The sequence below is a fragment of the Amblyomma mixtum genome, chromosome 6 (genome assembly GCF_055824585.1).
Source record: "Amblyomma mixtum isolate Tamu chromosome 6, ASM5582458v1, whole genome shotgun sequence".
In the NCBI taxonomy this organism is placed as follows: Eukaryota; Metazoa; Arthropoda; class Arachnida; order Ixodida; family Ixodidae; genus Amblyomma; species Amblyomma mixtum.
Window position 1 is genome coordinate 160,926,778 of NC_143017.1, and position 10,519 is coordinate 160,937,296.

General features: G+C 46.9%; 1 protein-coding gene across 1 annotated transcript in view; it reads right to left on the reverse strand.

The window, feature by feature from the left end:
- Positions 1 to 10,264, reverse strand: part of LOC149341016 (uncharacterized) — a 29,508-nt gene extending 19,244 nt beyond the window's left edge. Inside the window, exons 1-5 of the mRNA XM_089551219.1 lie at positions 10,215 to 10,264; positions 5,783 to 5,857; positions 2,831 to 2,875; positions 226 to 264; positions 122 to 151 (exon numbers count right to left, since the gene is read on the reverse strand). Of these exons, the coding sequence (XP_089407345.1) occupies positions 122 to 151; positions 226 to 264; positions 2,831 to 2,875; positions 5,783 to 5,857; positions 10,215 to 10,264 (239 nt within the window). The remainder of the gene's footprint in view (positions 1 to 121; positions 152 to 225; positions 265 to 2,830; positions 2,876 to 5,782; positions 5,858 to 10,214) is intronic.
- Between the last annotated feature and the right edge of the window lie 255 nt (positions 10,265 to 10,519).

Genomic DNA, 10,519 nt, shown 5'->3' on the forward strand with positions numbered 1-10,519 from the left:
GACTGCTTCGAGAAAAACCAACAACGGTTTTTTTTAGCGGCGTCTGTCACTTTAGAGATTGTTCGACAGGAGCCTCGCTGTTCGGTTTTTCTGTGGGCATAAATACGAAACGGCCGCTTACCTTGTGCTGCTGTCAGTGCTGGCAGACGAACTTTAAACGAGAGAAACAGAAACGAGCACTGCGTTTTCATTCTTTAACAGAACCATACACGGCGATGGGCATACCTTTCAGACGAGGACTCTGTTTCGTTCGGGTATTCCTCTCTGCAATAAAAAAAAATCACAGACGACAATCAATGCGATTCATGCGGCACAGTATATGTTAGCATTAGCATAAGCCTCCGTACAGAGCGGCCGCCGTTACTGGCAGATTCAGATTGAGTGTGCAGCTGGCGTGATCGAAACAACGTGCAACACGCCGTTGCACGTTGTCGCACTCGACTCTCCCGATGCAATCCAGCAATCAGTGTGACACACCGTACCCCAGCCCCTTTCTAATCTCCCCCATCCGCCAGCCGTCGCCTCTCACCCTCTCCCTAACGTTTTCTCTTTCCCCTCTCTCTCTCTCTCTCCTCTCCCTTTGTTCACACGCCAACGCCGGGCACTTTTGTCAGTAGTGGGCGTTCTAATGCTAACGAATTAAAAAAAAATCATGCATGTCGGAATGGCGAATATTGTAATCGGTTGGAAGCTTCACTTAAAGGTGCACTGAAGAGGATTCTGAACTTGTCTTTTTGCCGCGGGAACTCGATCTACACGTTCCTAGCATTCTTAGAAACTGAAACTTATTGCCCTGTATGGCCGATTTCCCTAATTAAATCGAATTAACGTCCGGCTCCCGCCCTTTGTTTTTAATTCTGCCTCGTACGATGGGCGGAGTCGACCAACGCGTGAAGTTCCTTTCAGCCAGCTCCGTGGAGGCTTTGCTTTCGCTTTATTTTGTCTTTTAGGTTTCCATAAATAAATAGTTTCATTCGCAGATAATATAGCCGCAAAATAAGCCCGCAGAAATAAAAATACGCGCGGACTATTTCCTACTACGGACTACTACGTATTACTCCGCCGATGGCAGAGCGGCAAGCCGCCACGGGACTGGGTGAAATGCACTCCACGCGTTGGTCGACTCCGCCCACCGTACGAGGCAGAATTAAAAAAAAAGGGCGGGAGCCGGCCGTTAATTCGATTTAATTTGGGAAATGGGCCATACAGGGCAATAAGTCGCAGTTTCTAAGAATGCTAGGAACGTGTAGATCTAGTTCCCGCGGCAAAAAGACAAGTTCAGATTCCTCTTCAGTGCACCTTTAATCATTATTTGTCGCTAATCTGAGTGCTCTATACAGGCAGATGAAAACCATGCGGCTAGACTTGCTCACTGCATTGCTTGCATTAGCACGCTGCCAAGAAGCCTCAGAGCTATGAATACTCATGGGATAGCCATAGTATGCTTCGACGAAAAGTAAAAAAATAGCAGAGATACGCCGCAACGGCAGTCACTTTACCGGCTTTATTCTTAGATCTCAGACCATTGGTTTTCGCTCAAGCATGGCGAGCGTTGTCTAACGTGCCTTTAAAGAGCACGAAAGGTCACCTTTGTACATTATCCTGAAGTGAAAAAAACAAACAAAAAAAACTAGAGGATGAGGACAAATAGAAGCTGGCGCCTATCGACAGAGAGAGAGAGAGAGAAAGGAGGTATTGAGAGCCTACCTAGTTATAGATAGGACAAAAATGTGTGGTCGTCGTGCATAATTTAGACAGATAACGTCAACTGAAGGCGAGAATATGGATACAATAGGAGAAGTTGTCACTGGAGTAATTCCGCATTTACCCAGGAGATGTATTCTCGATCTACGCTAACGGAAGATCGAAGTGTATTTCAACAGAACAAAAAAAAAACGAGGTATCGCAAGTGTCAATCACACTGTAGATTTAGGTTTTTTTTTCGAGTTTTTAAAAACTGTCACTGTGCTATTGCATTTTGGTACCATTTTTTCGGCGTCTTCACCGGCTGCCATCACACTCTAAGAGCACTGTTCTTTCTTTCTACCAACTCATTTTGTTTGCCCGATATTGCGGCATATAAGAGAATGCATATGCTACGTGTAGTTTTTGAATGCATAGCTAGCTGCGTATTACCGCCTCTGCTGTACTCTCGCTTCACATGTCTTCATCCATAAAGTAAAAAGTAAGTCTTCAGCGTAAATATCAACTAAGCCAGAAGCAATTTCTTCTCCTAGCTGTCCACATATGCTGCAAGTAGCCTACTCTGTGTTCACCAGTTTTAAGCGAACTGCGTACATTTATGGAAATGGGCAATATGGACAGTGTGGGAAATATTTAAATTGCAAATTTCGTCCATTCATGCCTTTTGGTGCACGTACAGAAAGCTGGACCAAGAACTTTCTGCTAGCGCATAACTGGTATTTACTGTTGAAATATATTCTGACCCCATAAAATACGTAAACGAGGACTATCTCCAAGATAAAAAAAAGTTAAGGTGAGTTAAATATTATAATATGATAAACGACAGCTTCTGGTTCGAAAAGCAGAAGGCTCTGGCAAGGACAAAAAAAAGCTAGTAAAGCTACAGCGGCAATTCAAACAGTTGCTTTAACTGCGGATGCGTTCATACAAGTTTACTGTGATGGACAGATATCAGGAAAGCTCTGAAATTTCGCTGCTTCTTAGCATTACAAATGAGCACTACTTGGCTTTTATGTCTAATGATCAGTTTGTTACAACTACGAATTACGAATTGAGTCAAGCGCTCTCCTTCCACCATTTTTGTATCGTAGCTAATGAAGGCCAGACATTGTTTTTGCTTGCTTACTCCATCCCACGGGGAATAACCGCGTTGCCTTGTTTCAAAGGCTGCCTGAAAGAGAAGAAAATAAAAAAGAAACAATCACAACCTGGAGCGCTTACTGTTCGGCAAACCATAACAATGACGAATTCCTTGGAAATGTTTCATGCCACCAGCAGAAATCCGCTTTAAAATGGCCAAAGGAAGAGGGAAAATTGTGAACTCAGGTTATGGGTGGCCACGGTTTCCAAGTAAATTGAAACAGAATACGACACTATCTTGCTACTGTTATACTGCTATTCACTTTTAATTAACGCTCGAAGACTGAAAGGATAACAGTTCACTGGAAAGATTTTATTGTCCTAATCACACCTTTAGCCTGCCACAATCCCAATTGGGATTAGCAGTATTTGTAAATAAATAAATAAATAAATAAAATAGCGAAAACGCGAGGACCATAACGCGTAACTTTGTAGACTTTACATCCTTGAAGAGTGGCGTACGGGGGACGCCGAAACCGTGCACTTTTCGAGTTCACAAGCGAAAGAGGACACCGCTGCTGTTTGATTCATCGTCCGGGCATATCCCCTGCGCCGCCGACCATACGCCTGAGCGCACTGCGTTCGAGGGTATCGCATGACTGCATCAATGGAAACCGCGTGCCCTGTGCGCACGGCACGCTAATGGAGTCCCGGGAGCGCCTCAGTACTCTTTGTACTCCAGCTTCCCAAAAAGCCAGAAAAAAGCGCGGGAGATTGGTCCTCGAGGATCGCATTTCCTTCCTTCGTACGCCCACACATTTATTTCTATGTCCGTCCATTAGGCCGCTGCTGAAAGGACTCGGGGAGTTCGGCAAACAGGGCACTCCCGAGCAGGCATGTGGAGCCGACTAGCAAAGCACTCGAGACAGTCTTGTTACTTCAAGACTCAGGATATTGTGCTGAACAAAAAGTTTAAATCTCCGACCTAAAAAGAAACTAAATACGGGCGCGCGAAAGCCAGCCTTTGTAATTTTTTTTTCTATCGATAACTAAGCGTGAGTTCATACAGCGCTAATTTTTATTCAGAGACATTAGCTAATGAGCCGGGAAAGGTCATCTAGCGTAAGGGAGCGATATTATCTGTATAACACGCACGTTTCACTGCGTAGCAGTGCATAGACGCATACTTATTACAAAATGCATGCGAATAACAAAAAAAAAAGAAATGAAACAATTAGATACTCTAGCTGTGCTCTCGCAGTATGCGTCTACGCAATAAGAGCCATCTAATATTTCGAGCGTGCCCATTTATTAGCCCACTGCCGTCGTGTCCATTGAGGGAAACGATCTCGTCGAGGAAATCCCCGCACTTTACAGCCACCAGCAGACGGCCTTTTCGTCGCTGCGTGTGCGATCGAGTCCGGGGAAACGCGAGAATTCCATCGACGGAGAGATGCGTTCGCAATTTCGTTCGCGGAGTAACAGCTTGGTAAATCCCCTGCTTGAATGGGAAGAGCAGCTCCGCGAATGAGGAATTCGGCGTAGATCAAAGCGGCGAGTCCCTTCAGACTTGCCAGTCCTGACGATTAGTGTACCCTAATGGGTTCGCTCGTGCGATGCTGATCAGATATGAAAAAAGAACCGATGCGTCCGTTGAGTGATCTTGTTTTAATTATTGGAGAACGGGATACTGGCACGTGCAAAGGCGACGAGCGTGTGTAAATGCAAATTTCAAACGGGGGACGGCGGTGATGCCTTTTTTTACACTAAATAGACTCGGACCGGTGGGTACAGCCATGAAGTCGACCGTTGGACCTTAACCAGCCTCAAAAATTCTCGAAAAACGAAACGTAAAAGGGCGGAAATGTTAATGAAAAATAACTCGTTTGCAATACGACGCTAAATGCTGAAATGGGGTTGAATCAATGGAATTTCGAGTCGTGCATGAGAATGCTCACCGCGCCCTTTTAGAATTAGTCCAGCATTATACTTTAAATTCACATCCAGAATAACGAAAAGGGGAAAATATCCTCATTAAAGAAAAAAAAAATTCTTTCTGTAGGGAAAATCAGGGTCGCACGCGCGGTGGTTGCACCCGGGTCCCCAAGAGTACATGTGTGAGTCGTACATAATTTTCTTGCAGGAGTAAATCTTTCATCCCTTTTGATATACCGCCAGCGCCCAGCCGGAGGCAAGCAGAGGCAGACACGGCTGGCGGGGACTGAACCGTTTATTCTGGCAGCACAGGCCAATATATAGCGAATGGTGGAAAGGGGGTTTCGGGGAAAAGGCTGAGTAGAATGGCTATCACTCGAGCCATCGACGAAACGCAAACAGGGGAAAGGGGGGTGTACAGCTTGGCAGATACGCGATGCACAACACCTTTAATGAGCAGATTTTTCCACATTCCTTGCTCTCGATGTGAATTTAATTTAGAGTATAATGATAAATTAATTCGAAAAATGTGCGCTGGGTGTTCTTATGCACGACCCGAAATTCTGGCGATTCAACTCCAGTTCGCGATTACTCGTGTCGTTAGAAGTTTCTCTTTCGAGCAGAATGATGATTTTCGAAATGTGCGTTTGTTGAAACGAAATGAACTCCGCTGTAAGACTGCCGGAGAGAGCAATCAAATTGTTCCAGATAGGAGAAGGCGTCGCTTCCCAGCCCAAACTCAATTAACACAGAGCACATGCAGTTACAGGGAATTCAGAGAGCAGTGCATTACGGGTATCGCCGAGCGCAGCGGTGCACTCTCATGTGACAGATCAGAGTTGACCATTTGGCTAAGTGCTGGTATGAATTCCAGGTATGTATCTACGATTTCAGTTTAAGTAAGCCTTTATGTGATACAATATGCAGAAAGATGGTTACTTCTGGGTAATATTGTCTGAGTTTCCGACAACGATATTCAACAGTCATCTTCCTACATGGACAAGCAATGTGTCCACGGTATGACTATATATAGTATTACAAAAAGGTGTGGCGTGCTGCTCACCTTCCGGATCGCTTCTTGAGGGGCGGGGTCGGAGGATTTGGTGTGAGGAACAGCGCCAGCTTTTTCTTTTCCCGCCTGAAAGGAATGTTAGGCCCGAGAAACAGTAAATCCTTTGCCTGATACAAGTAATACATTTGTCATGAGCTGGATGAAGTGCGCTCTTATTGCTGACGGCATGCTGTCCCTTTCTCGTGCCTTAGACCACTCAGCTACACAAGCGCGGATTAACCCGCCTCCCTTATTCTTTCATGCGGACTACTTCCATACCTTTCACAGCGTTGCACCTGATGTATGAAACTGAGTATACATAGCACTGTGGCAACGGCGGCCACATTTACTGCAGGTTGTGAGGCCAGGCGCTTCCGAGGCCGGGTCCGCTGAAATCGGTGGCCATAATGCGTTCTACTGAGATCGTGCTTGCCACCGCTTCCTCGTCTCCTCGAGCCTAAGCGGGAGGCTGGTTTAGTTTAGTTTAGTTTAGTTTAGTTTAGTTTAGTTTAGTTTAGTTTAGTTTAGTTTAGTTTAGTTTATGGGGGCTTAACGTCTCAAATCGACTCATGGAGGCCGTAGGGACGCTGTGGTGAAGGGCTCCAGAAATTTCGACTACTTGGGGTTCTTTAATGTGCACTGACATCGCACAGTACACGGGCCTCTAGAATTTCGTCTCCATTGAAATTCGACCGCCGCGGCCGGGATCGAACCCGCGTCTTTAGGGTCAGTGTAATCCAGGGTTTGACGGAACGCCATCTGGTCAGGTAGCATGGATGAACAAGTCTTGGGTCACTGACCAGTTGTCAAAAAACAGTTAGCTGACGTTTCGGAACCCCTACGGGTTCCTTGTTCAGAATGAAGAACCGGCCGAGTAAGAAGCAGCTTAAGAAGCGTTGAAAAGTCGACGTAATGGTTTTGCGTAAGCCGGGTAAAGATTCCCCTTAGTCCTGTTGATAGTGTTTGGCGTTAACTGTATGATCAGTGATTCCAGGTGCAGCCGTGCTGAGAGGCTCCTTTCGGTAGCAACGATTTCTACGTCATCCCAAGCGATTTCATGCCCTTCTTTTTGCGCGTGTTCTGCCACAGCGTTTGACGCGGTCCGGCTCCTGGCGACATCATTGCGGTGCTCTTTTAGCCGCCTTGGCGAATTCCCTGTCTCACCGATGTAGGCGGAGTCGCAGTCATCACAAGGTATCTTATATATCTCATAAGCCGAGCGCCATAACCACTGAGCCACCGCGGCGGCGCGGAGTAGCTGGCATCACCTCCAGTGACTTAATTATGATCCGCCGGACTTAGATTCCACCTGTGGGGTTCAAACTCACGTTCTTTAATCTGTGGTAGTAAAAAGATGCGACCAGTGACAAACATGGCGACCATGAGCCTAAATCGTTTCCCGAGCGTGCTATAGTGGGATATAATTCAAGAATGAAGCGAGCCCTATTCCAGACAATGACGTCAGCCTATTCTCATGACCCTGATAGCATGACAATGACAATACAGGGAGGGCACTGTACTCTTTCATATGCCACTCGCTGAACTGTCACACTAGCAGGGTCATGAAAATCGACCGACGCCTTTGGTTGGAAGAGTGTCGTTTGAGGGGGAGAAGCCGCTTCGTTATTGAGTTTAATCCGACTATAGAATTTTTTGTCCTCGATGGTACATATTTTCCCGCTTCTATGATTGCAGTCGAAAACAATCATGATAATGGCAGTGTACGTGTCATTCTGTAATTCTACGCCTCGCTGCTGGAGGACAAAAAGCTGGGCGAGTTGTTTGACTGTGTCATACTGTAACGGCGCGAAAGACGGGGACCAAGAACGAAAAAAGACAAACACGCGCGCTGTGTGTCTTGTCTAGTTCTTGGTCCCAATCTTTCGCGCCGTTACAGCATGACTTTCCTAATGCGTGCGTACGGGATAGTGTTGCCGAAATGAACAGCGGCGGTGGACGAAATTTTTGGTAGGTATGTGAATATCAGAGGCCACTGCGCGGCTGCGTACCGTGTGATATGACAACGGTCGTATTGTTGTTTATACATATTGAAATTATTTGGTTCTAAACGCGAACTGAATTCGAGTCCTGACTTTTTTTTTTTTTTTCATTTTAATAGAACACTCAAAACAGTGCGCAGACTGCCGCAGGCTCTGTGCGCTTGTCTCAGTGGTTACGGCGCTCGTCTGCTGACCCGAAAGACGCGGGTTCGATCTCTGCTGCGGCGGCCGAGTTTCGATGAATGCGAAATTCTAGAGGCCCGTATACTGTGCGATGTCAGTGCACGTTAAAGAACCCCAGGTGGTCGAAATTTCCGGAGCCCGTCACTACGGCGTCTCTCATAGCCTGAGTTGCTTTTGGACGTTAAACCCCAATAAACCAACCAACCAACCAATCTCTGCGTTTTCAGCTGTCTAGGTCCTTCCGAGCAAGAAAACGCAGGATGAGAAAGGTAGAAGACACAAGTGCGCTGTGCGATTTCAGTGCGCAATAAACAATGCCAGGTGGCAGAAATTAATCCGGAGATCTCCACTGCGCCGTCTCTCATAGCCCAATAGGAGCTGCAGGACTTTCAGCACCATGTAACAAACAATGTAGAATGCCAGGGGATTTTTTTTTATTTATTTTTTCAGTGGAAGCGCAAACTTGGACAGAACGGCCTGGAGCACAGAGACGACGAACAGAACGACAAACAGAACGAGCGCTTAATTTCAACTGTTTTATTTTCCAGCTTTTCTCGCCTGAAAAATAAAACAGTTGAAAGTAACCGCTCGTTCTGCCCGTCGTCGCTGCATCCAATTCTGTCAAAGTCAGCGCTTCCTTTGCAAAAAATGCTACGCCGACTAGCCCAAAACGTCGGTTTAGTGTCAAGGGATAAACGGATGCGCCGATGTGTCATAAAGCTATGACGCTCATATCATCGTTCATACTTCTGTCGCAGAGTTCTGATGAGGCACTATAGCACAGAGACATCGAATTCCTGCTTCGGAGCAATGCACAGAACGAGACCGTTGGGTTGCGCGTAGTCGACATCAAGCAAGCGCTTCGAGAGCAACTTGTTCGCAGAAAGCTCGGTGCTACTTTCGCGAGCAAAAAAAAAAAAAGAAGAAACATAGAGCTTCCTGATCCTAGCTGTCGATGGCATGTGTCCAGCATTTCATATACTGCAGGTTCGAACTATTAGCAATATTCACCATCAGTGTGCCACAGCTTATAACCACACTTTTCTCAGTGGCGAAATACTGTCACGCAATGACATATCGGGCCGTGAAAAAGGGCCAGCAAGTAAGAGATGATATTAGGCTAGTTGGTTCATAGAATCAGCAAATATAAAACTGCGCGAAGAAGGTGGGACGGGAACTTTGTGTGTGTGTCTGTGTTCTCCTCCCGCCCGATCTTCTTTCGCCCAGTTTTATATTTGCTGATCCTACGAACCAACTAGCACAACATCATGTCTTACTTCAGTACATATCTTCTATCCCGGGCTCTGCTCTACCTCCCAAGAACAAGGAAGAAGCCGCAATCACCTACGTGAACCTGACTGCCTTGTCAAGATGCAAGTTCAGTGTCTTGGCCTGTTGCCCCAAGCGAAAGCTTGTACCGCCTGAAATCCAGATGATCTTCGCTGCTCCGGCCCAGGCTAAAATCTGCGCTCTGTGTGTGCGTCTTTGTGTTCTCCTCCCGCCCCATCTTCTTCGTGCAGTTTTATGTTTGCTGATCCTTTGGGCCAGGAAACTTCACAAACCAACAATTTTTAAGCAGCCTGCATTTTATGATCACTTGACTGACGCAACTTATTAAAACGTCGTGATCAGAGCAGTAGTGGTTATCGGAAGATCGTGAAGAGACTATAGTTTTCAGTCAATTATTTTACCTTGCAACGTTCGCGCTCGAAGTATTATCCGTTGGACACCGTAAGGCGGAACGAACCCGAACACGCTTAACAAAAGATGCTGACAGTTTGTTTAAGCTGTACTGATGTCCACTCATCGTATACCATTTGATAAGCGCGTTCCTTTTTTGGCCTTAGTGGCTGGCAACCTAATAGCTATTTCACGAGGAGCGTTGAGGCTGCAGTCGCTATACCTTGTTGAGCAGGGCCACATAAAATACAAGTAGCCACATATGAGGTCACATAATCATAAGTGCTAACCATATGCTCCATCGGACCTTCTTGCTTGCAAACGCGTGGCCCCTACTGCCACCAGAGAACATTTGACGAGATCAAGCACCATGGCGCCTATCAGTCAACACACTCAGTCGAAAACAGGCACAGCGAACCTGTCCGCCAAAAAAAGCTACACATCTGCAATGCACAGAAAGACGCGGCCGGACATGAGTGCGGTGAAGAGGCTTGGGGCCACGATATTCGAAGGGCAGCTCAAAGCACAGCGCTGGCATCTCGCGCTGAAAGAATACGCGCAGAAGGGCGATCTCAACTCACGCATCCTTGGCCTTCTGGGCTTCGACGGACTCCTTCTTCCTCCTGAACATGGCGGTCCTCTTGTAGACTGGACCCGGGCCGCGCCGCAAATTTTGAAGGAAAAAAAGCCAATGTCGGTCGCCGCAACCGCTCCTACCCGGCGCGAGGCGTGCCAAACTGCCCCACGGCGCGCGGTTCGCGAGGCCAATGCGGCGTGTGCTTGGGTCACGTGCTCGAGAGGCTGCGCACCCTGGTGTCGGCAGCAGTTATTGCACACACTCGGCGGCTCGGTTACGAAGCAACACTATTAGTGCTGTGTGCATTCC